The sequence below is a fragment of the Phodopus roborovskii genome, unplaced genomic scaffold, assembly GCF_943737965.1.
Source record: "Phodopus roborovskii unplaced genomic scaffold, PHOROB, whole genome shotgun sequence".
NCBI lineage: Eukaryota > Metazoa > Chordata > Mammalia > Rodentia > Cricetidae > Phodopus > Phodopus roborovskii.
Genome location: NW_026126515.1, coordinates 3,156,922 through 3,184,165, shown reverse-complemented (window position 1 = coordinate 3,184,165; position 27,244 = coordinate 3,156,922). Strand labels below are relative to the sequence as shown.

General features: G+C 39.1%; 1 protein-coding gene across 1 annotated transcript; it reads left to right on the top strand.

Moving 5' to 3' along the window:
• Positions 1 to 23,579: 23,579 nt before the first annotated feature.
• Positions 23,580 to 25,992, top strand: LOC127230869 (disintegrin and metalloproteinase domain-containing protein 21-like). Its single transcript, XM_051196159.1, has one exon. It carries the CDS (start codon positions 23,746 to 23,748, stop codon positions 25,990 to 25,992), a length of 2,247 nt encoding a protein of 748 aa, XP_051052116.1. The 5' UTR covers positions 23,580 to 23,745.
• Positions 25,993 to 27,244: the final 1,252 nt, after the last annotated feature.

Genomic DNA, 27,244 nt, shown 5'->3' with positions numbered 1-27,244 from the left:
GGATGGAAAGAACATCAAGAGAAACACAGACAATAGAGGCCTGGCTTGTGAAGTTTCTCAGGGAAGTTTGAGAGTCTCTTAAAGACCATCAGGGCCATGTGATATTTTGAATTAAAAATCTGGATCTGGTCAGCTGGGCTTCTAATTAACAAGAGATCAGAACCATTTAAGTAAAATATTTGCTTTGCAAGGACAGTGGTTAAAGAATGAGCTGTGGTTAAGGTAGGATTTCTATTGGTGTAAAGAGACACCATGACCATGACATCTCTTCTAAAGGAAAACATTTAATTGAGGAGGCTCACTGACAGTTCAGAGGCTCAGTCCATTGTCATCATGGCAAAGAGCATGGCAGCATGCAGGCAGACACGGTGCTGGAGAAGGAGCTGAGAGTCCTACATCTTGCATGCAAGAGGATGTCGACTGAGACACTGGGTGGTATCCTAATCTCAAATCCTACCCCCAGAGTGACATATTTCCTCTTACAGGGCCATACCCACTCCCACAAAGCCATGCCTCCTAATAGTGTCACTCCCTATGAGCTTATGATAGCTGATTACATTCAAACTACCACAATCATTGATGCAAAATCTTCTGCAAAGTGTTTCCTCTCAGTCAGCACACAGAAGCCATGGTTCAGAAGGAGCTGAGGCTTCATCTCATGCTGGCAACTGAACTCAGTAGTGTAAGTCACCCAGGCTGTACTGGTTTTGAAGGCATGGAGAGGTCATGGAGCAGACCTGAGACTTGGCATTGTTTGGCAGGGCTGGAGTCCCTGAAGAGAGGTGATTTAGTGAAGATGGAGCCTCAGTTGCAATAGAAGGCCCAGGATTGAAGAGGTCATGGAGAGAAATCAAGGCGTGGCACCATGAGATAGGACTCATTTCTAACTTAATGATACTATACTAATCCCATTTGACATTTTTTTTCTCTTCTGGGGAGGGTTAAATTCAACTTTCTGCGATATTTAGCAATTTGACCACAGTAATTACTCTAAGAGAGGAAAACCTATGCAGACCCGATATTTACAATATTGTGAAAATATTTTTGTAACAAAGACCAGGAGTGTATTTGTTGTTTGACAGTGACATAGTATTTTAGTTAATAGAAGTAATGTATGATTGCCATATGCCTTAGTTATTATTCTATTGCACCATGACCAAGGCAGCTCTTATGAAAGAAAGCATGTTTAGGGGCTTGTTTACACTTTCAGACAGTTAGTCCATGATCATGGTACAAAGAAGACAGGTATGGTGGTGAGCAGTAAGTGGGAGTTTTACAGCCTGCTCTGTAGGCAGAGAGAGAGAGGGAGGGGGAGGGGGAGAGAGAGGGGGATGGGAAGAGGAAGGGAGGGAGAGGGAGGGAGGGAGAGAGAGGGAGAGGAAGGGAGAGGGAGGGGGGAGGGACAGAGGGGGGAGAGAGAGAGGGAGGGAGAGAGGGAGGGTATAGGCTTTGACACCTCCTAGTGACACACCTACTCCAACAAGGTCAAACCTCCTAATCTTTCCCTAGCAGCTCTACTCCCTGGTGAGTAAGTGTTCAAATATACGACCTTTGGGAACCATTCTCATTCAAACCACCACATTCCACTCCCTGGCCTTCATGGGCTTGTAGTCATACCACAGTATAGAATGCATTTATCCCAACTGCACCAGCATAGTCTACCAGCCTTAACACTATTCAAACATCCAAAGTTCAAAGTCTCTTCTGAGGCTCAGACAATTCGTTAACCGTAATCTCCTGTTTAAAAAAAATAAATAAATAAAAAAGCAGATCATGTGCTTCTCATACACAATGGCACAGCATATATATTATCATTCCAAAACAGAGGAAAGGGAACATAGTGAGGAAATACTGGACCACAGCAAGACCAAAGCCCAGCTAGACAAACTTGTTTTTTCTTTTATTACTGGACTATTATCTGACTCTTCTGCCTTTGCTGATTTAACCCCTCCCCACCCCCATGGCTCCACACCTGCAGCTTTCCTTGGTAAGTATTTCATAGCTCTGGTATCTCCAACATCTTGGGATCTCTAATGCAAGTTAGGCTTCACCTTCACAGCTTCATGCAATGGCCTCTAAAGGCCTTCATGCAGGAACGCCAAATCCTGGCCCAAGTGGCTTTCCTTAGCTGTGGAAAAGTTTCTACATCCATTTCCTGTGTCCCTCCTTGACTCTAAAGCCAGAACCACATGGCCGAAGCTACCAAGTTCTGCTTGCTGGACCTAGAAACTGGCTCCCTTCTTGAATTATGTTTGCATAAACTTTTCAGTGTAGTTTCTGCCTAGGAAAGCCTTTAGATGTTTCCTTTTACAGGTTGCAGGATTACCTGGGTGGGAGTCTTGCCTTCAGATTATCAATTTCTTTATTTCCATTTTGTATCAAGGTTTATTTTAATCTTTTTATCTCCTTGGGCTCCAACATTACATTGCCTAGTGATCCTTTTCTCTCATACTGTACATTTGTATTTCTCTTTTCCCTGACTATGCCCTGCCATTGTAGAACTGCTTAAAAGTAATCACTAATAAGCATGCAACACAGTCAATACTAGGTTGCCTTGAAATCTCCTCTGTGAAAGGCTTTAGTCCAAAACTTTTCAATTTGGCAGCAAGCATGTTTTCTTGCACAAGGGTAGAAAACAGTCACATTCTTTATCGAAACACCACAAGAATGGTCTCTACATCAGCTGCTAATATTCTTCTTTTCTGAAACCTCTTGAGTCAGGCTTCCATGATCCAAATTTCCCTTAGCACCACTGTCTTCCATACTACTACTAGGATGGCCAATTAAGGCCCAATTAAAATGATCAACTACATTCCTAGTCCAAAGTCCCAAAGTCTTCCATATTCCTACTAACAACAGCATGGTCAAACTTATCATATCAATACTTCAAGCTCTGGTACCAACCTCTCTCTTAGTTGCTATACATTTTGATCGACAGGCATCAGAGGGAGGGAGGGAGACAGAGGCAGACAGAGAGGGAGAGGGAGAGGGAGAGGGAGAGAGAGAGAGAGAGAGAGAGATTGAGCCTGTAGTGGACTTTTTGAAACCTCAAAGCCCATTTCTAGTGACATACCTCCTTCAACAAGGCTACACCTACTCCAACAAGACCATATCTCCTAATTCTGCCCAATCATTTCCACTTCCTGGTGACTTAAGTATTCAAATATATGAGCCTATGGGAGCCATTTTCATTCAAACCACCACACCATGTGTAAGAGTGACTGTGGAGGACAGGAAAGGGTATCAGATCCCCTGGAATTGGAGCTAAGCATCCATCCAACACAAGTGCTGGGAACTGAATTTGGGTCCTATGGAAAAGAAGTACTCTAAACCAATAAACCATCTCTCCAGATCTAATTGTGACATCTTTTAATCTCATGTATTATATCCAACATATGGGAAAGTTAGTAAGATAGCTAAGGGAATCTCTCCTGGAACCCTTGGAAAGCCAAACAACGCATAGGACCCCTTGCTTCAGGGCCACTCTCTAGCTCCCCACAAAACTAAGCCTGAAGTAGCTCCCTGGCAGAATTATTGCCTGCCCTGTGGAGCTCTGGGTTTCAGCCCCAGTGCTACCAAAAGCATGCAAGCAAACAACCAAAATACTAACCTTTCTGTGCTTTCTCAAACCACTCCTCCCCTCCACACTGTGGCTAGTAAGTCTTTTCATACCATCTTGGTACATGTATATGAGATGAGGGTGTCTATGCATCCAAAGCAAATTCTGAATGAGCGTCCATCCTAGCTCTACAGAGTATCCACACCAATTTTCCTGACTACTTACAAAGGGTCATTTAATGTTTAAAATACAAATGCACTTGTTTTTGTCTGTTCCTACTGCTCTGACAAAACACCTTAGATTGAATGACTTATAAACACGTTTATTTCTTCTAGTTATGGAGACTAAGGAGACTAAGATCTACATACAAGCAAAGTCTTTCTGTGTTCAGAGAAGAGGGATCTCGGTCTAAGATGGCACTTTGTTGCTGAAACCTTACATAGTGAGTAGATGGGACAAAAGCTGTGTCCTCAAATGGCAGAAGAGTTAGAAGAAAGGATTGTCAGTTCTATTCTTTTTTTTTTTTTTTTTTTTTTTTTTTTTTTTAGAAAAGGATGTTAATCCCATTCATAAGGCAGAACACTCATGATTTCCCAGAAGCCCCTACCTTTTAATACCACCAGATGGGAACTAAGCTTTGTATACAAACTTTAAAGAGATTCAGACTTTCTAGTCTTAACATTAACAGAAGAAAAAAGCACTCAAAGGGTCTAATCTTTTTGCGTCATAACATGACATTGTCATTTAAAAAGTTCATGCTTGAGAGTCATATGATCAATATACCTCCCCATCCCCAGCCAAAATCACACACACACACACACACACACACACACACACACACACACACACACACACACACACCCCTAGAAATGTGTTAATGTTTTAAGTAAGCTTACAATTTTATGTTGGACCACAATCATTGCTTTTCTTGGCCACACACGGTGTGCTGTCACAGATTGGACAGGTCTTTTATACCTGTCGCTTAAGCTAAGACATAGAATGTTACCAATAGATTTGAAATGCCTCCTAATTTCCTGACTGACCACATCTGAATTAATCTTCTACCTTAGCCCATCAGAATATTAGTCTGAGTTTATTATTGCCACCCTCCTTTATTTTCCTATTTTGATCACAGAAATAATCATTCCTTAGCCATACATTACCTTCTTTTCATATTCACAGGCATGGCGTAAGTGAAATTATACTATAAATGGCATTGTTTTTCTTCTCAACATTATCTTTGTTTTGTAGAACATACATTCATTTTTCTCTACTGTGTTTTTATTTCCAGTAAGCAAATAACATAGTTCCTCACAGTTGGATTTCTCCATCTTTTGCTCAGGCCCAGATGATCATGAACAGTGTCATATGTGAATGCCGATAAAAATGAAACATGAGGATAATTTCAGGGTCACATATTATACATAGTTAACTATTGGATGGTGACCAGTTGAATTTCAAAGGAGCTATATAAATTTACATTCTCATTTCAAATCTAAATTTGGATAAGCAGTTTCTCCTACACCATTTATTAAAGGTTCCTAACCCACTGATCTGCAATATCACATTTGTCATAAATGAAGTTTGCATGTAAATGTATGTGATCTGCTTCCGAGTTCTCTATTCTGACCTATTCATGGATCCATTTTCATCCGTTTCTGAACAATTACAATGCAGGATTATGAACATACCTTATTCAAGCTTTGAGCTGTAGAAAGAGAAGGCTCACACTTTTTCCTTGTTCGTTCAGAGTTGTCTGATTATTCTTGGTCTTTGTTCTGTAAAAATTTTAGAACAGTTTGTGAAATCACAACAAAAAAAGTTGATGTAACTTTCAATTGGGATTAAATTACCTATACATCAATTTTAGGAGATTGATATCTTTTCAATATTGATTCTACATATATCATGTTACAACTCTCTACTTAGAAATCATCTTTAATAAGTATGACAGTTTTCTATGGGAAGATTTATACATTTTGACAAGGTTTATTATTCCTCACTATCTAATTTTTATATGCTGTTGTAATATTTTTCTAGATTTAAATTTAAAAATCAGCTGTGGGTTTAATGATGTATTAAAAAAAAACTGGCATGTGTACACTTGTTATGCTTCCCAACAGAATAAGTTTGCAACACTCTCTCTTTAATTCCAACACTAAATGCTTTATTTTCTTTCATCTCAGAATAATAATAATTTTGACTCTTCCCTTTCCAGTTCTTATAAATCTTAGCACTTTTTATTTTAGTAACTGGTCAGAGTCTTCAACAAAAGTTGTGCAGCAATGTCATTTTGGTTTATAAATGTGAAGATTTAGCCTCAAATTATGTAGACTCTTGGTAGACAGTGGGTGCTCTGGCCTCCTGACAGTAAACACCTGGAACCTGCAAACGTTGCTTCTTGTAACTCAGCATAAGGAGTTAGCCCGAGCCTGATTTTGCTGAAGACCAGAATCTCTTCAAGATGCCTGAGTATGGTACATAGTTAAAATGAAACAGACATCATGCAAAGACTTTGTCATCAGTGTTCATGGCACCATTGTTCCCAGTAATCCCAAAGTAGAAACAGCCAAAAGTTGGTAAATGGTAAACAAACAAAATGCCATGTGCATGGAATGGATTTTATTTGGCATCATGAAAGAATGAAATACTGATCGATGCATGCTACAACATTGTGAGACCTTGGGTGACTGTCCAGGTGGCTTGCTGTTTCTGTCCTGGCTGCACCTTTTGGAAGTTGTCCATCCGCACACTTCCTGTCTACTCTAGTATTGTTATTTTCCTTCTCAGGTCTTGATGAGGTTGAAGATTAAACTATCACAACTATTATTCTCTCTTCCTAGTTAGATATATTAGGTACTAGACTTACGTTTTCCAGCTTAGGAAAACTCTATTGTAAACTCCATTATGCCCTCACCCTAGGACTAGATATGTAGGTCATTTTGTTCTCGATTTTCCTTTTCTTAGAGCACACTTGTTATTCACTGTTTTGTATATAGTTTTGTATTAAGCCTAAATCTTTTCTTTAGACTAAAAGGGGAATTGTAGTGAGATAGTCCTTCTGTGGCACTGACCACGCCCATTGGGGGGTGGAGCCATGGGCAGAAGTGACCTGTGGAAAAGCTCTCTTGCTGGCGTGACTCGGACAGGAGAGGATCGGGTTGAATTTCCTGGTGTTCATCTGTCTAGGTTGTAAGTTATTTCTCCCTGAATAAACATCTATTCGGCCTATTTGTTTATCCTGATCCTTATTTAACCGTGATACAACATGGATGAACTCCAAAACCATTATACTCAGTAAAAATGTCACAAATAAATATTGCATGGTTTCATTTATGTTACATTTCTGAAACAAATGAATTTCTATAGGCAGAAAGATTAATGTTATTCAGGGACTCTGAGCAGGTATAGAGGGTAAATATATTTATATTTATATAATATATATTATATGTGAGGTTTCCTTTTTAGGGTGATAGAAATATTCTAAACTCAGCTAGTAGCGAAGGCAAAATTAAGTCATCTAAAATTATGTATAATATAATTTTGTATAATTCTATAAATATTCAAAAGTTTATTGACTTATACTCTCAAAATGAATAAGTTCACAGAATAAAATTTATACCAATGAAGCTTGTTTGGTGTTTGTGGTGGTTTGAATGAGAACCCCCCCATCCCCACCTCCATATGCTCATATGTTTGGATGCTTCATTCCCAGTTGATGAACTGTTTGGAAGGACTAAGGAGGTGTGGCCTTGTTGGAGGAGGTGTGTTCCTGGGAATGGGCTTTGAGGTTTCAAAAGCCCAAGCCAGTTCCAGCTTCTCTCTCTGCTGCCTGCAGATCAGGATGTAAAGCTCTCAGCTAATGCTCTAGCATTGTGTCTGTCTGCCTGCTACCATGGTGATAATGGATTACTCTCTGAAACTAATCAAGCTCCCAATTAAATACTTTCTTTTATAAGAGTTGTCTTGGTCATGGTGTCTCTTCACAGCAATAGAGCAGTAATTAAGACAGTGTTCTTCCCAAATCTGCTGATCCCCCTTTTGTTGGTTTTAGATGTCTACCCTCCAGCTCCTGCAAATGCTGCTGCTTATTGGTCACCCTCCAAAGGTCTCAAGGGGGGCTGCCTTTGGTAGGTTGAAGCAACAGCATCTGGATGTCTGGAAGATGTGCACTCGTCCTGTCACACTCTATGAAGAATGCTTGATACCTGGTAGAAAGCTGCATACACTTTACTCACAGACTTTAAAGTGGGTAAACTGTGTGTGATGACTGCTGCAGAGCTTCTGAATCATAGTTTGTCAGCACAAACTGTCATTAGCTGATTTTCAAAACAATAAGGAGACTGGAAAATTTAGTTCTGATTACTCTCAATTTCTGTATTTCCTAGGATGTTAGTTTTATCTTTACATTTTTAAATATCCCAATTAGATATTTTATCCTAGTCAGTATGTATTTATAGCCATTCATGCTCACCACATTTATGTCACATCCTAATTACATTTCTTTTACATTTAAAAATGTTTTCAGTATCACCAACTGCTCTTTTTTTAAAGAGAGTTTATTTTCTTTGTTCTCAGTTCTGCTTTTTTTAAACAAAATTGAGAAGTGTGTGTGTGTATTTGTGTGTGTGTGTGTGTGTTGACTCCTATGTTTGCACCTGTTGTGTGGGTGTATGTATGTGTGTTGATGCCTATGTTTGCACATGGTGTGTGTGTGTTGTGTGTATGTGTGTGCATATATGTCTATGTTTGCCCATAAATGTATGTGTAGCCCAGAGGTCAACCAGGAATATGTTCCTTTATTGCAATTTATTTTATTTTTAATAAAGGTTTATTAAAAATTAAGCTTGGCGGGGTGGTGGTGGGGCACACCTTTAAACCCAGCACTCAGGAGGCAAAGGCAGGAGGATCTCTGTGAGTTTGAGGCCAGCCTGGTGGTCTACTAGAGCTAGTTACAGGACAGCTTCCAAAGACACAAAGAAACATTGTCTCAATAAACAAGCAGAAACAAAAACAAACAAAAAAGAAAAAGAGCAAAGAGATTAAGCTTATGATGTTAAGAACACATTTCTCTTTCTTTTTGAGACAGGGTCTCTCAGTGAACTTGTTATTTTGGGCAAGCCAGTTGGTCAGCAAGCCACTGGAATCTGCCTATCTCTGCCTACTCTAGCTCTGGATTGTAGGCATATACCACCACATTCAACTTTCATATGGATGCTGGGGATCTGAACCCAGGTCCTCATGCTTGCACATTGAGCACTTTATTCACTGAGCTATCTCACCAGCCCCTGGATTTATATTCAGTGTCTGGGTGTGTATGTGTGAGTGCACAAGTATGTGTAGAGTCAAAGGACAACCTCATTATCACAGTTAAATAAGGATCAGGATAAACAAATAGGCCGAATAGATGTTTATTCAGGGAGAAATAACTTACAACCTAGACAGATGAACACCAGGAAATTCAACCAGATCCTCTCCTGTCTGAGTCACGCCAGAAAGAGAGCGCCTCTCCTGGCCCCCTCCGACCTCCTTCCACAGGTCACTCCGCCCATGGCTCCATCCCCCAATGGGCGTGGTGAGTGCCACAAAACTATCTTACTACTCCTCATCCTTTAGGGATACTATCCACCTCTTTTGAGACAAGGTCTCTCTGGGCCTGAAGATGACCAACTGGGCTAGGCTGGGTGGCCAGCAAGTCTCAGAGAACCTCCTGTCTGCACCTCCCAAGCCTTGGAATCCCAAGCATGCACCCAGCATTTTCACCTGGGGGCTGTCAATTGATCTCAGGTCTTCACCATTGCCTGGCAAGCACTTTTGCCAATGAGCCATCTGTTCCCAACCCTGCTCTGGATTTTTATTTCACATGTTGGCAGGGCCATGGTCTTGAGAATACAACTATAAAACTGCCCTTGTCTTCTGGCTTGCCTACTCTTTCTACTAGGTTCTTTTCCTGTCTTCTTTCTTTGCTCTTCTGGGATGTTTCGTATTTTTTCCCATGTGAGGGTTCTTTAATTATCTAGCTTAGGTTTTGGAAAGCTCCAATCTGAGTATTCTTATTTTTCATGTATTTGAGAAGAATTCACCCTTCATCTTCACAAATATTCCCTTTGATGATTCTATCATGAAACCCTGTGCTTCAGGGTATAAGGCAGGAGATCTTACTATAACATTAGGGATTCTTCAATTATTTTGTCCTATTTATGCTTTCTTTCTTAAGCCCTTTTCTCTTTCTTTGTGTAGAAACTGCCATCATCCCTTTGACTTTGTGTTTCAAAATAGATTATATTTTCTTTTTTGTGTGTGTTTTCATAAAGTTTTTATTTTTCACTTTTTTAAAGAAATACATTCTTTGTTTTGGATAACTGACCCCACCCCAAAATTATTACTTTCGGTGTGCTATTTAAATCTATCTATCTATCTATCTATCTATCTATCTATCTATCTATATGTTGAATATATTCATACTTTTTCAAAAATATATTTGTTTCTCTGTAAAGAAACTTGTCCAGCCATTTTACAGTTTATTACTAGTATCCTTAAGATTTGTTTTGTTTGAAGTTCTGAGGATCAAACCCCAGATCTTCCATATGCCATGCAAACAATCTACCTCTTTTCTTACACCTTTAAGGAAATGGTTGGGGACTGAACAGATAGCTCAATTGGGGAAAAGAACGGGAAGTTGAGTTTGCATTCTCAAAACCCTGGTAAGAGTCTGTAACACCCTGCCAGAGGGAAGACAGGAAAACCATTTGGAATTATGGTCACCAGCACAGCTCCAGGTGCTCTGAGAGACTTTGTTTCTAAAAGACAAGTTGAGGAATAAAGTGGGACATCTGATATCCTACTCTGGCTTGCACAAGCATGCTGGAATTCATCAGTGCCCTCCACTTCTGTGTGGTTTAACCTTGGGTACAGATAACTGAAGGATAGCAAATTGGATACAATTTGGAAAGGAAGAAGTCAAAGTATCATTATTCACAGATATATGCTAATATTCATAAGTGTCCCCAAAAATTCTACAAGAGAACTCCTACAACTAATAAGTACCTTTAGTATAGTGGCTGGATATAAGGTTAACTCAAAAAAATTGGTAGCCATCTTATATACAAACAATGAAAGAGCTGAGAAAGAAATCAGGGAAAAAACACCCTCCCCAGTATCCACAAATAATATAAAATACCTTGGGGTAACTATCCAAGCAAGGAAAAGACCTATGTCAGAGGCTTTTTCAGCAACTAATGAGATGATCATTTTTTTTTTCAGTTTGTTTATATGGTGGATTACGTTCACAGATTTTTTTTTTTTTTAAATGTTGAACCATCCCTGCATCTCTGGTATGAGGCATATTTAATAAGGCTGTTTTTTTTTTTTTTTTTTGATGTGTTCTTGGATTTAGTTTGCCAGTACTGAGTACTTTTGCATCAATATTCATGAGGGGAGTTAGTTTGTAATTCTCTTTCTTTGTTGTATCTTTGTGTGATTTTTGTATCAGGGTAGCTGTCACCTCATAAAATGTTTTTTCTGTTTCTATTGTATGGAGCACTATGAGGAGTATTGGTCTTAGCTCTTCTTTGAAACTTTGGTAGACTTCTACACTGATGCCATCTGAACCATCTGGCCCTGAACTTTTATTTTTGTGGGGGCGGCGCCTTTCATTATTATTATTTTTTATTTCCCAGTTCCCTCTTCCTCCCTCCCTCTTTTTTACCCTCTCTTCCCCCTCACATGCACCCTGACCACCCTACCCTCCCATCAATGGGGGGGGGGACTTTTAATGACTGCTTCTATTTCCTTAGGGGTTATGGTCTATTTAAATTGTTTACCTGGTTTTGATTTAATTTTGTTATGTGGTACCTACCCATAAAATTGTTCATTTCTTTTAGATTTTCCAATTTTGTGAAGTATTGGGTTTTGAATTGTCTGAATTTCCACAGTGTCTATTATTTCATTTCTGATTTTGTTAACATGGATATTTTCTGTCTGCCTTTTGGTTGCCTTGGATGAGGGTTTGTCTATCTTTTTGATTTTCTCAAAGATCCAGCTCTTTGTTTCATTGATTCTTTGTATTGTTTGTTGTTGTTGTTGTTTCTATTTTATTGATTTCTGCCCTCAATTTGATTATTTCCTGTCATCTACTCCTCCTGGATGAGTTTGCTTCTTTTTGTTCTTTCAGGTGTGCTGTTAAGTTGCTAGTGTGAGATTTCTCCAAATACCTAATGTAGACACTTATCTTCCCTCTTCACACTGCTTTCATAGTGTCCTATAAGTTTGGGAATGTTGTGCATTCATTTTCATCAAATTCTAGAAGTCTTAATCTCTTCGTTTCTTCCTTGACCCAGTGGTGATTCAGTTTAGCATTACTCATTTTCCATGAGTTTGTATGCTTTCTGCAATTTTTGTTGTTATTGTATTATGACTTTAAGCCATGGTGATCTGATAAGATTCAGAGGAGTATTCCAATTTTTCTTTGTGACTGAGTATGTGATTAATTTTAGAGAAGGTTCCATGAGGTGCTGAGAAGAAGGTGTATCCTTTTGTGTTTGGGTGGAATGTTCTATAGATGTCTGTTAAGTCCATTTGAATTATAACATCTCTTTGTTCCCTATTTCTCTGCTAAATTGCTGTCTGGCAGTCCTGTCCGCTGTTGAGAGTGTGGTTTTGAAGTTTCCCACTCTTACCATGTGGGATTTGATGTTCAATTTAAGCTTTATTAACATTTCTTTTATAAATGTGGGTGCCCTTGTATTTGGGGCATAAATGTTCAGAAGTGAGACTTCATCTTGATGGATTTTTTTCCTGTGTTGAATATGAAATGTCCTTCTCCAGCTTGATGTCTATTTTGTTAGATATTAGGATAGCTACACCAGCTTGTTCCTTAGGTCCATTTGATTGGAAAATCTTCTGCCAACCCTTTACTCTGAGTTAATATCTGTCTTTGGAGTTGAAGTGTTTCTTGTATGTAGCAGAAGGATGGATCCTGTTTTCATATACATTCTGTTAGTCTATGTCTTTTAACAGGTGAATTGAGTCTATTGATATTAAGGGCTATTGATGAGCACTAATTGTTAATTCCCTTTATTTTTGGTTTTATCAGTGGTGGTGGTAGTGTTTGTGTGTTTCCCTTCTTTTGTATTTGCTGGTGTGAGATTGCTGTGTTTTCACGGGTGTAGCTAACTTCCTTGGGTTGGAGTTTTCCTTATAGTACTCTCTGTAGGGCTGAATTATAGATAGGTATTGTTTAAATATGGTTTTGTCAGTTTAGTATTTCTCTGATCAGTTCTTGTCTGGATAACAGGTCTATTGGTAGAGTGGGGTATTGATGTCACCCTCTATCAGTGTGTGGAGGTCAATATGAAATTTTAGCTATAGAAGTATTTCTTTTTCGAGCTTGGGAGCTCTAGTGTTTGCTAAATAAATGTTGATAATTGCAATGCCTTTTTGGTGGATATTTCTTCAAGGAGTATGTACTGTCCTTTAGTTTTGGTTTGAATTCCATTTTCTCAGGTAGTAAGAGGGCTACACCAATTTGCTTCTTGGGTCCATTTTCTTTTCTTCTGTTTTTTCAACCTTATTTCTTTTTAATTTTTTTCTTATTGTAAATATTGATCCCAGTTCCCTCTCCCTCCCATCCTCCCATGCTCCCCTGCCCACTCCCCTGTCCCATTCCTCATCTACTCCCCAGGGAGGGTGAGGTCTTCCAGGAGGGATCATCAAGATCTGTCAAATCATTTGGGGGTAGGGTCTAGGCCCTCCTGTCTCTAGGCTAAGGGAGTATCCCTCCATGGGGAATGTGCTCCTGAAGTCCTTTCATGCACCAGGGATACATCCTGGTTCCACTGTCAGAGGTCCATTAGACTTCCCAGGCCTTCAAACTGAGATCCATGTTCAGAGAGTCTGGGTCAGTCCTAAGCTGGTTTCCCAGCTATCAGTCTGGGGTTTAGGAGCTCCCCTTTGTTCAGGTCAGTAGTTTCTGTGGGTTTCTGCATCCTTGTCTTGACCCTTTCGCTCATCACTTCTCCCTCTCTGCAACTGGATTCCAGTTCAGCTCAGTGTTTAACTGTGGGTGTCTGCTTCTGTTTCCATCAGCTACTGGATAAAGGTTCTAGGATGGCATATAAAGTAGTTATCAATCCATTATCAGGGAAGGGCATTTAAGGTAGCCTTTCCACTGTTGTTCAGATTGTTACTTGGGGTATCCTTGTAGGTCTTTGAACATTTCCCTAGTGCCAGATTTCTCTTAAAAACCTATAATATCTCCCTGTATTGTGGTAACTCTTTTCTTGTTCTCCTATATTCCTCTCCCGACTCCATCTTCCTGCTCCCTCATGTTCTCCTTTCCCTTCCTCTTCTCCCCTTTTCTATCTCCTAGCTCCCTCTGCACTTACTTCCTCCCTCTCCCCCTCCCTACTCCCAATATGTTCAGGATATCTGGTCACTTTCCCCTTTTATGGGAGTCCTCCTTGTTTCCTAGCTTCTCTGGCTGTGTGAATTGTTGGCTGGTGATCCTTTTCTCTATTTCTAAAATCCATATATGAGTGAGTACATACCATGTTAGTCTTTTTGTGACTGGGTTACCTCACTCAGGATAATTTCTTCTAGTTCCTTCCATTTGTCTGAGAATGTCAAGATTCCATTTTTTTCCTGCTGAATAGTACTCCATTGTGTAAATTTACCACATTTTCTTTATTCGTTCTTCAGTTGTGGGACATCTAGGTTGTTTCTGGTTCGACTTATTACAAATAATGCTTTAAAATAATGCTACTATGGACATAGTTGAACAGATGTCTTTGTTGCATGATGTACATCTTTTGGGAATATTGCTATACCCCATGGTAGACTGATTTCCATTTTCCTGAGGAACTGCCATACTGATTTCCAAAATGGCTGTACAAGTTTGCATTCCCACCAGCAGTGGAAGAGTGTTACCCTTTCTCCACATCCTCCTTAATATAAACTGTCACTGCTGTTTCTGATTTTAGCCATTCTGACAGGAATAAGATGGTATCTCAGACTAGCCTTGATTTGCATTTCCCTGATAGCTAAGGATGTTGAACACTTTCTAAAAAAAAAAAACAAAAAATAAAAACAAAACAAACAAACAACAACAACAAAAAAAATGTCTTTCAGCCATTTTGGATTCCTTTTTTTGAGAATTCTCTATTCAGTTCTATACCCCACTTTTAAATAGGGTTATTTGCTATATTGAGTTCTTTATATATTTTGGAGATCAGCCCTCTGTCAGATGTGGGATTGGTGAAGATCTTTTCCCAGTCTGTGGGCTGCCATTTTGTCTTTTTGACTGTGTCCTTTGCCTTACAGAAACTTCTCAGTTTCAGGAGGTCCCATTTATTAATGTCGATCCTGTGATCTGTCTGTGCTACTGGAGTTATGTTCAGGAAGCAGTCTCCTGTACCAATTTGTTCAAGGGTACTTCCCGCTTTCTCTCCTAAGAGGTTCAGTGTGCCTGGATTTATGTTGAGGTTTTAGATCCATTTGGACTTAAGTTTTGTGCATGGTGATAGACATGAATCTACCTGCAGTCTTCTACACACCACAATCCAGTTATGCCAGCACCATTTGTTGAAGATGCTTTCCTCTTTCCATTGAATAGTTTTAGCTGTTTTGTCAAAAATCAGGTGTTCATAGGTGTGTGGGTTAATATTAGGATTTTCAATTCTGTTCCATTGGTCTACTTGACTATTTTTGTGCCAATACCAAGCTGTTTTCAGTACTATAGTGTTTGAAGTCAGAGATGGTCCATTATTGGGCAGGGTTGTTTTGGGTGTCCTGGGTCTTTTGTTTGGTCCATATAAGTTGAGTATTGTCCTTTCAGTGTCTGTGAAGATTTGTGCTGGGATTTTGATGGGGATTGCATTGAATCTACAGATTGCTTTGAGCAAGGTTGCCACTTTTACTATGTTGATTCTACCTATCCAAGAGCATGGGAGATTTTTTCTGGTATCCTTTAAAATTTCTTTCTTTAAAACCTAATGTTCTGGTTATACAGGTCTTTCGCTTGTTTGGTAGCATTACCCCAAGATATTTTATGTTTGTTTTTTTTTTTTTTGTGGCTATTGTAAAGGGTGATATTTCTCTGCTTTCTTTCTCAGCCCATTTATCATCTGCATATAGTAGGGCTATTGCTTTTTTTTGAGTTAGTCTTGTATCCTGGCACTTGGCTGAATGTGTTTATCAGCTGTAGGAGTTCCATGGTAGAGTTTTTTAGGTCGTGTATGTAAACTATCATATCATCTGTAAATAGTGAAAGTTTGACTTCTTCCTTTCCAATTTGTATTCCCTTGATCTCCTTTTTGTTGTCTTATTGCTCTAGCTAGAACTTCATGTACAATATTGAAGAGATATGGAGAGAGTGGACAGCCTTGTCTTGTTTCTGATTTTAGAGGAATCACATTGTGTTTCTCTCCATTCAGTTTGATGTTGGCTGTTGGTTTGCTGTATATTGCTTTTATTATGTTTAGGTATGTTCCTGTTACCCTTGATTTCTCCAAGACCTTTACCATGAAGCCTTTTTCAGCATCTGGTGAGATGATCATGTGGTTTTTCTTTTTCAGTTTGTTTATATGGTGGATTACATTGTCAAATTTTCATATGTTGAACCATCCTTGCATCCCTGGGATGAAACCTACTTGATCATGGTGGATGATTTTTCTGATGTGTTCTTAGATTTGATTTGCCAGTATTTTATTGAGTAATTTTGCATCAATATTCATGAAGGATATTGATCTATAATGCTCTGTCTTAGTTGTGTCTTTGTGTGGCTTGGGTACCAAGGTAATTGTAGCCATGTAAAAAGTGTTTGTTAATGACTCTTCTGCTTCTATTGTGTGGAACAGTTTGAGGAGTATTGGTATTAGCTATTCTTTGAATTTCTGGTAGAATTCTGCACTGAAACCATCTGGCCATGGGGTTTTTGGTTGGGAGACTTTTGATGACTGCTTCTATTTCATTAGTGGTTATTGGTCTATTAAAATTTGTTCTCTGTGAATGATTTAATTTTGATTAAATTAAACTTAATATAACACATTTAAATAATCTGTTCTTGAATTAATTTTGGTGATATCTGTCCAGAAAGTTGACCATTTCCTCTGAAGTTTTGAATTTTGTGAACTAGAGATTTTCAAAGTATGATCCAGATTTCCTCAGTGTTCTTTGTTTTGTCCCCTGTTAATTTCTGATTTTGTTGATTTGCATGTTTTCTCTTTGCCTTTTGGTTAGTTTTGAGGAAGTTTTGTCTATCTGGTTGATTTTCCCAAAGAACCAACTCTTTGTTTCACTGATTTTTTTGTATTGTTTTCTTGGTTTCTATTTTATTGATTTCAGCCCTCCATTTGATTATTTCCTGTAGTCAACTCTTCCAGGGTGAGTTTGCCTTTTTTGTTCTAGAGCTTTCAGTTGTGCTGTTAATTTTCCAGTGACTATTCTCCAGTTTCTTCATGTGGGCACCTAGTGCTGTGAACTTTCCTCTTAGCACTGCTTTCAAAGTGTCCCATGAGTTTGGGTATTTTGTGTCTTCATTTTCACTGAATTCTAGGATGTTTTTAATTTTTCTTTCTTTACCCAGGAATGGTACAATTGCACATTGTTCAATTTCCATAAATTTGTAGGGTTTCTGCAATTTGTATTGTTGTTGAATTCTAACTTTAAACCATGGTGGTCTGATAAGTTACAGGGGGTCATTTCCTTTTTGTATCTGTTGAGGTTTTCTATGTTGCCATGTGTGTGGTCAGTTTTAGAGACGGTTCCATGTGACACTGAGAAGAAGGTATATTCTTTTGTGTTTGGATAGAATGTTCTATAAATGCCTGTTAAACCCAATTAGGTCATAACTTTTGTTAGTTTCTTTGTTATGTTTTTGTCTGGTCATCCTGTCTAGTGGTGAGAGTGGGGTGTTGATGTCTTCCACTATAAGTGTGTGAGTTTCTATGTATGATTTGAATTTTAGTAATGTTTCTATTATGAATGTGGATGCCTTTGTATTTGGGGCATAGATGTTCAGAATTGAGACTTCATCTTGATGGGTTTTTTTTTTCCTGTGATGAACATGAAATAACCTTCATCTCTTTTGATTGATTTTAGTTTGAAGTCTAATTTGTTAGATATTAGGATTGCTACCCAGCTTGTTTCTTGGGTCCATTTGATTAGAGCATCTTTTCCCAACCCTTAACTCTGAGGTAACATCTGTCTTTTAAGTGGAGGTGTGATCTTTTTTTCAATGCAGCAAAAGGATGGATTCTGTCATTGTACCTATTCTGATAGCCTATGTTTTTTTATAGGTGTGTAGTGAAGGATATTAATGACCATTGATTGTTAATTCTCGTTTGTTTTGGATTTATTGTTGTTGGTGCTGTTGTTTATGAATCCCCCTTTTTTTCTTCTGATGTTTGGTAAAGTGGTATTATCTATTGCCTATGTTTTTGTGAGTGTATTTAACTTCCTTGGTTTGGAGTTTTCCTTATAGAACTTTCTGTGGGGCTGGATTTGTGGATATGCATTGTTTAAATCTGTTTTTGTCATGGAAAGTCTTGGTTTCTCCATGTATAATGATTGAAAGCTTTGCTGGGTATAGATGTTGACAGATTCTGGATGGCTTGGTTCACCAGGATGGGTTCTTGTTGTTATTCTTGTGGTTCTGCATTCACATATTACTTTACCCTTGGAGCTTTTAACATTCTTTGTTCATTGTGTACTTATAGTGTTTTAATTATTAGGTATCTGTCATGGGAGATTTCTTTTCTGGTTCTGTGTATTTGGTGTTTAGCATGCTTCTTGTACATTGACAAACATCCCCTTCTTTCAGTAAGGGAGGTTCTCTTCTATGATTTTGTTTAAAGTATTTCCTTCCTTTTGCCTGGGTTTCCTCTTCTTCCTTGCATTCATTCATTCATTCATTCATTCATCCATCCATCCTTCCTTCCTTCCTATTACTCACAGGGCTTTTTCTTTTTATATTGTCTCATATTACCTGGGTGTATTGTGTCTGTAATTTCTTTGAGTGAGGTATCCATGTGTTCGTTTGCCACCAATGCCCAAAAGTATCTCTTGCATGTCTTGTAATCTGTTGGTGAGGTTTACCTCTCAGCTTATTATTTGACTTCCTAGTTTTTTCCCAGTCTTATCTCAGTTTGGCTTTTCCTTAGTGATTCTATTTCTACCTTAACAGTTTGGAATATTTTCATTATTTCATCCCTTCTTTGTGTTCTCACAGACCTCATTAAAGAATTTATTCATATTCTCTTTAAGGTTCTTGACATGTTCATAACTGCTATTTTGAAGTCTTTGTCTTACACTTCAGCTGTATTGCATTTCTAAGGATCTACTCTGGTATATTATTGTCTTGAGTGTTAATATTTGTGTTTCTTTGCTTGTGTTTAGGCATCTGAATTTAGGATGATTGAGGTGATTCTAAGAGTTACTTCTGGTCTTATCTTTGTTGAGTTGGTGTTCCACTTGGTTCCTGTTGCCCTCTCTGGATTTTAGGAAAGCATGTTAGCTGTGGGTTGCCTAATAGAGAGTGCTTCTGCAGGTCAGTGGGTGGCAGAAAGGAATAGAGGTGATCTAGGAGAAAAGACTGATGGGCAAAGGGGATCCTGTTCACACAATGATGAGGATGCCCTGCAAGTAGGTTGCATTAAGATAAAGAATAATGTGGAGAGACAAGTATGAAAGGCTCAAGGCAATTATTCATTTATTGTGTATGTACCTATTATGAAAGAGAACATTTGATTTAATTTTCAGTATGTTTACCATGGGTATATAGGGAATCTCCTGATTTTTTGTGTGTTCATTTTGAATTTTCATACTCTGCTAGAAGAATTTATCAGCTCTAAGGGTTTCTTTATCTTTAGGCTTCTTGTGTATAGAATCATATCATCTACAAGGAAGAACATTTTGAATTTCCTTATTTGTATCTTTTATTTCTTCCTCTTTTCTTATTGTTCTAGCTAAGACTTCAGACTATTGAATAGGGTACACTCTAATGAAAACACAGAGTTTGCAGTGTGGAAAATGAATTTATTAGAGACTAGAGAGATATGATGAGGTGAATTGATTTTCTAAAACTCATAGTGGTAGAAAGATAGTGGATGTAGACAATGCTTTCACATTGACCCTTTGAACTCCCGAACCTTTCTGATCCTAGATATTGATCTACAGAACAAAGCACTCACCATTTCTCATGGAGCCCATGACACTAATAACTTTTAGTTTAAAATCAGTTCCCACCCATGCCCCACTATAAACACAGTAATAGCTATCAACATGCACAGGAGTCTTCTAGATGGCGGATTTAAAACTTTGTGTAATATTGTCTGAGCCTGTCCTTGGAATTGATCAAACATGATGAGACTCATTATTTTTTGTATAGTATAGAAGACCTAACATCAGAGGGATACCACACTATGCTCAATTCTCAAAGGATGGTGACTCCTCCCTTGTCCCTCATCTGTCTTACATGTTTTTCATCACTTTTAATTACCTGTATAATTATACATATACTTATTATATATTTTATTTGCATAAAATATAAATATATAGTAACAGATATTATGTTTATTTTTATAATAATTACCATTGTGTATATATTTATGCTCTGCTAAATTCACTTAGTGTTGATCATATGTACATATGTTTAGACATGATCACATGGTATAGGAAGACCAGTCCTTAGAGAAGAGTGATTTTCCCTTTCTCTGAAATTATTTATTACCTGTAGCTTTCCATCCATCCTTGTCAGATTTCCTATCCATGTTGTGACATCAACTGGTGTTGCAACTGTTCAGACCTTTTTTTAGAAAATCATGTTCTTAGAAATATCTTAATAGAGGGAGCCACTACAGGGTTAGAAAGAAACCCATGCTAGGGTAATTCCTAAGAATCTAGAGAATGACACCAGCTAAGACTCCTAGCAATAGTGGGAAGGATGCCAGAACTGGTTTCCTGTAATAAAATGAGTGAAATACCCCAACTATCATCATAGAGCCTTTGCCCAGTAATTTATGGAGCCAGATGCAGGAATCCACATCAAAGCACCAGGCCAAGTTCCAGTAATCAAGTTGAAGAGAGGGAGGAGGGATTATATGAGCAAGGGAGGTCAAGATCGTGACAGAGAAATCTACAGAGACAGCTGAACTAAGCTTGTGGAAACTCATGAACTCTGGATTGACAGGTGTGGAGCCTTCAGGGGACCAAACTAGGCCTTCTGTTCGTGGGAGACAGTTGTAAAGGTTGGGGTATCTGAGGGGCTCCTGGCAATAGGACCACAATACAAACCTGGTACATGAGTCCATTCATAGGATGCCATTCAGCTATAATGCATGGGAGAGGGTCTTGGCCTTACCCCAACCTATTGTGTCAGGCTTTGTTGACTCCTCATGGGAGCCCTTACACATGAGGAGGAGTGGACTGGGCAAGGGCTGGGGGTGATTTTGGGCTCAGGAGGAAGGGTGGGAGGGAGAACTGTGGTCAGAATGTAAAATAATTTTTTAAAAAATAAATTATTTTTTTAAAAAAGGACTGAAGCAGGTGAATACCTTTGTCTTGTTTGTGTTCATCTTTGAAACACTGAGGTTTTTATATACTTAGTGTGATATTAGTTATAGTTTTATTATATACAGCCTGTGTGCACCCTCCACATCTTGTCTTTCCAGGACTTTATCAAGAAAGGATTATAGATTTTTCAACAGCTTTTCTTCATCTAATGGGATGATCATGTGATTTCTGTTTTTTAATCTATAATGTGATGGGTTACATCTATTGATTTATATATACTGTAAAATCCTTATATCACTGTAATGGAACTATCTTTGTCATGATGAATAACCTTTTTAATGAAATATTAAATTCAGACTTCAGTTTGCCAGTATTTTATTCACAGTTTTTGAATCTATGTTCATCTAAAATAATCTCTCTTCTCTTCTTCTTCATTTGCTGTGTTTTTATTTGGTGCTCTGGTATGACGGTGATGCTGGATAATAAAAAGGATAACATGGAAATTGAATTTTGAAAGAAGCTTTAACTATTTTAAGGAGACCAATCTTTTTAAAGATTAATTAACTTTTAAAGTTAATCAATGGCTTAATTGAAATATTAATATTAGCATCATATCTTGGGGACAAATGAGAGAGAAAAAGTTCTCATTGAATAGTGAGGTATCTTTATGTCAAGCTGACGTAGGATCAATTGCGCTGGCTAGTTTCATGTCAACTTGACACAAGCTAGAGTAATTTTGGAAAAGGGAACTTCAGTTGATGAAATGCACCCATCATGTTGGCATCTATGGTGCATTTTCTTTATTAATTGATACAAGACGGCCCAGGTACTGGGTGGTACCTCCCCTGGGATAGTAGTCCTGGGTGTTATAAGAAAGAAGGTTGAACAAGTAATATTATGCAAACCAGTAAGAAGCACTCCTCCATGGCTTCTGCCTAAGTTCCTGCCTCAAATTTCTGTTCTGCTTGAGTCTGTGCCCCAACTTCCCTCCATGATAGAGTGTGACCTGAGAGTTGTAAGTGGAAGGAAATAATTTCTCCCCAAGTTGCTTTTGTTTGTGTTTTATCACAGCAATAGAAACCCTAACCAAGACAGGTCTTAACTAAGTAGAGTAAAAGAGAGAGAAATGAAGGAGTTAAGTCAGCAATTTTCTACAATGAGTTGAACATGATCCAGTGTTAAAATGATGTTTAAAAGGGGAGGAAGGTGCCTTCTGAGATGATGATAGTTTGTGAATGATGAAAGAAGTGTAATAAAAAAAGCTACACTTAAGAGACTTTGTGAGACATAGTCATTTGAAGTACACCTAGCATGCAATCATATACAGACATTAAAATGCAGCATGAGGAGTTTTGCTTGGTGGCCATCATGTGAGAGTACCTGACTGTTATTTTCTATCACTCCAGATATGTATCTCCACATGCTACCATACCACACATGAGGACATTTCTGACCAACTTATACCATCGATCAGTTAGCATTGTTTCACAGCTCTCTTAAAATGAAATCATTTACAGAGAGTAACCTTCAGTCTGCTTTCCTACCCTAGTCACATTCTCTGTGAGAGTCTCCCATCCTATTGCAGAAGTTACAGATTTGTTAGTGTTAAATGCAGAAGACCATTCAATGGAAAAGTTTAGCTGTCACTGAGTTAGAGGCGGCTCTTTGTTTTGAGTGTTTGGAATAAACTTAGAATTGATGATGCTATGAACATACACAGGTAAGGATATATTTACAGCTTTTTGAGGACTGGAATTGATCACTTAAATTTGATGAAAAAATTAGGCTTTACAGTAAAACCCAAATTTTTATTTTTATGACATATATGCAGTCTTCCATTCGATGGATCACTTCCAGTTAGTTTACTTCTTTTAGTTTTTTATTGAAAAATATTTTCATACAATGTATTTTGATCATGGTTTCCAATTCTGAAATTCCTTCCAGATCCTCCACACCCCCTAGTCCACCCAACTCCATGTCTTTTCTTTCTTGAGAAAATAGATAAACCACATTTTAAAAATATAAATGGAGGAAAAACACAAGAAACATTTGTACATGGTCACATACATACACTCACATGCACACACACACCACAAAACCACAAATTCAGAAACTAATATACAAGCAAAAGACCAGAAAGACAAAAGAAAAAATACCCAAATAAAGCTCCATCTACAAAAAGTTCTGTCCACAAAGTCCCTGATGGAGGAACATCTACTGTCTTAATAGTTTGTTTTCTGACACAATTAAATATCCAATCCTTTCCATGTACAGTACTTGGCAAAATATTTCACCTGTTCTAAAAACCAAAAGTTCTTTTCCCACTTATGTTTTTACATTCGGATACAAGATGCTTTACCATACATATTCATATACATATACATACACATACACATACATATAAATGTACGTACACATATACAAATACATATACATACATACTAATTTCTCCAAGTGCCTCCCACGTTTTGCTCTTCCCTGGGGCTTCCAGCACAGGCTCTCCAGATCACCGAGCACACAATGCTTGCATGGGCAGAGCATTGTTATGTAACAGCCTGTCTTCCTTTACTTACCAGAGGTTGTGAGCCTCTTGCCTCACTCTGCTCTCCTCATGCCATGGTGTGAACTTTGAGGTCTTGGTCTTGTCTGCCTCCTGGTGAACTAATTTGCTGTGGCCCATGGCCCCCTTCCTCCGGACTCAAGTCCTCCTGGGAGGCTCTCTCTGGCTATCTGTGCTCTGGGTATTGTTGTGCCCTGCGTGCTGTTCCCGTGGTCCACCAAAATGGCGCTTTGCTACGTCTGAAGTTGTGATTCCCAGGAAGGTTCCCCAGAGAATGGGTGGAAGCAATATGCTGGACCAGATCACCTACAGCATGCGCTTCAGGGGACAAAGGCACGTGGTCCACATGAAACTCAAGAAGAACATGATTCCTGAAAACTTTCCTGTATACACTACTAATGACCAAGGAGCCGAGCAGGAAGACTACCCATTTGTTCCCCGAGACTGTTACTTCTACAGCTACCTGGAAGGGGTCCCTGGGTCCCTAGCTACGCTAGACACCTGCAATGGAGGTCTGAATGGCATGCTGCAGGTGGATGACTTCACTTATGAAATCAAACCATTGGCATCTTCTTCCAAATTTGAGCATGTCATTTCTCTGCTTGTGATAGAAAGGTCATATAAGTTTAAAAAATGTAGAAATGAAGAGAATGTGGCAGAGGCAGAGGAATCCCTTGAAGAGGCGAAGCTTGCTGGAAGTCCCAGGGCAGCCCCAGTGTATCTGTGGCGTGTGCATGTGAAATTAATACGAGTGCAGTACGTATCGAGCGCTTCATTAACCGCACTACTCAATAACTTTACTGACACTCTTGAGTTGATATTGATTGTGAACAACATAGCAGATAGCATTTATAAACTATCTGGATTGGGTGTCATGGTGCGTGCTGTATGCCTTTGGGACGAGGACCCAGACATAGTACGTATTCGGGATAGGTTCAATGATAGTATAGGATATGCGGAAGCATTTGGCTATTATAAAATGCAATTTTTCCGAAGTATACCACACTCCGTTGCAGCTATTTTCACAGGAAACTTAGTTGGAGGACAGGATTACGCTGCCCACATGAATACAATATGCAACCCCAACTGGTCAGCAGTATATGTATATTTGGGACACCGACATGCATTTCTTACTGCAGCTTTTTTTTCTCATGTAGTAGGTCACAGTCTGGGTCTAGGGCATGATACAGTGGGCTGTGTTTGTTTCAGAAGAAGCCGTTGTGTCATGAATGAAATTCCTGCTCTTCTTGATATGATGAGCAATTGTTCTCAAGCTAAGATACATGATTGGATCCATGGATGGGACAGTTGCTTGAGTGATTCACGAATTCCGTATGCCAACTTTAAATATGTAGTTCCTCGTTGTGGAGATAAGAAGCTGGACGAGAATGAGGAGTGTGACTGTGGCTCTTTGAAAGAGTGTGCCTATAACAAGTGTTGTACAACCAATTGTCACTTTACTAAGGGAAGTACTTGCAATTTGGGAGTTTGCTGTAGTAACTGTGGATTTGCACAGGCTGGAACTATATGCAGAGACAAACTTGGTATTTGTGATCTGGCAGAATACTGTGATGGAAGCTCAGAGAATTGCCCAGAAAATGTTTACATCCAGGATGGAACTCCCTGCTCACCACTAGCAGTTTGCATGTCAGGAAACTGCAGTGATCGTGATTTGCAGTGTCAAGCTCTTTTTGGATACGACGTAAAGGATGCTTCACCAGCATGCTATAAACAATTAAATAGCAAGGGTGACCCATTTGGAAACTGTGGGATAAGGTTACTACCATCAGGAAGAAAACCCTATGCATGTGAAAAGAAAGACATTTTTTGTGGACTGCTGCATTGTGATGGTGTCATTCATATTCCTGGTGGAGGTGAGCACACTACATTTCATCACATAAAGGTTCAAGATATTAAAGAAGAACAATGCTTTGGGTATGATGTGCACCATGGGACAGAAATTCCAGAAATGGGGCTTGTAGTGGATGGTGCAACCTGTGGCCCAGGGAAATACTGTAAAGCACAAGCCTGTGTTTTTCATCAAAACTTAAATTTTAAATGCAACATCAGCTCCTGTAATTTCAGAGGGGTGTGTAACAACAGAGGCAATTGTCACTGCACGAAAGGTTGGCAACCACCAGACTGTGAACAGAGAGGAGCAGGTGGTAGTATAGACAGTGGTCCTACAGCCTTTGAGAAAACAAGTCGGACCAAAATACATATGAGTATGAACAAGGTGCTAATTGTTTTAATTACTCGTATGGCTCTTATCTTGGTTTCACTTATTATTGGTGCAATTACGAAAGCAATAATGACTAAACACCGCAGACAGGAAAAACACCACAGACAGAAACATCCTATGTAGGAGAGAACTGATTTCATTCCATACTAACTAGAGCCACACAAGAACAACATCATGTCAATTACTACAAGAAATTGTTAGTGATTTCTCCTGACAGCCGTGTAACCTTTCCAAATATGAAATTTTCATCTTGAAATAAAATCGCTGGGGAACTAAAATTGTGTGTCTGTTTAAATATTTTTATAATTGTTTCTTAAAACCTTTGTCTCATCTTCTCTCCCTCCTGCTCTCCTTTCTCCTTCCCCTTCTGTCTCTCTCCATTTGTAAATGTGAGTGCTTGTGGAGGACAAAGTCGGAGCCCCAGGAGCTGGGTTACAGGTGGTTGTGGGTCATCCATCGTGGATGCTGAGAACTAAACCCCGGGTCTTGCTCTCAGCAAGATCAGGAAACACTCTTAAGTGTCTTTTTTATTTTTTTAGAAACAATCTTATTTTCCATGTCAATCCTCCCCTTTCCTCGACCCACTTCCTTCTATGCCCTCCACTGATCCCCCCAAACATCACTCCCCAAGGATAGTGAGGCCTTCCACTCGAGATCATCAAAGTCTGTCACTTTGTTTGGGGGAGGGTCTAGGCCCTCTTTTGTGTATCTGGGCTGCAATAATATCCCTCCATAGGGAATAGGCTCCCAAAGTATGTTTGTGCACTAGGGATAAGTACTGGTTCCGTTGTTAGAGGTCCCATAGACTGGGAAGGCTTCCTACCTGGCACCCACACTGAGGGCTTAGTTCTGTACAGTTCTGGTTCCCCACCTTTATGACTGGGGTCCCTCTGCTCTCACTAGGTCAGGTGAACTGTTTCTGTGGGTTTCTCCTGCATGGCCTTGGCTCCTTAGCTCATCCCTCCTCTATCTCTACAACTGGATCCCAGGAGAACGGCTCAGTGCTCAGCTGTGGGTGCCTGCTTCTGCTTCCATCAGCCACTGAAGTCTATAGAATGGCAAGTAAGATAGTCATCAATCTCATTATAGGGTAAGGGCATCAAAGGCAGCCTCTCCACTGCTGCCTAGTTTCTTAGTTGGGGGTCATCCTTGGGGATCTATGCACATTTCCCTAGTGCTAGATTTCTCTTTAAACCAATGCTGGCTCCCTACACTCCTCCACTGCTGGTGGGAGTGCAAACTTATACAGCCATTTTGGAGATCAGTATTGTTCCTCAGGAAAATTGGAATCAGTCTACCATAGGACCAGGCAATTCCACTCTTAGGCATATACCCAAATGATCCACATTCATGCAACAAGGACATCTGTTCAACT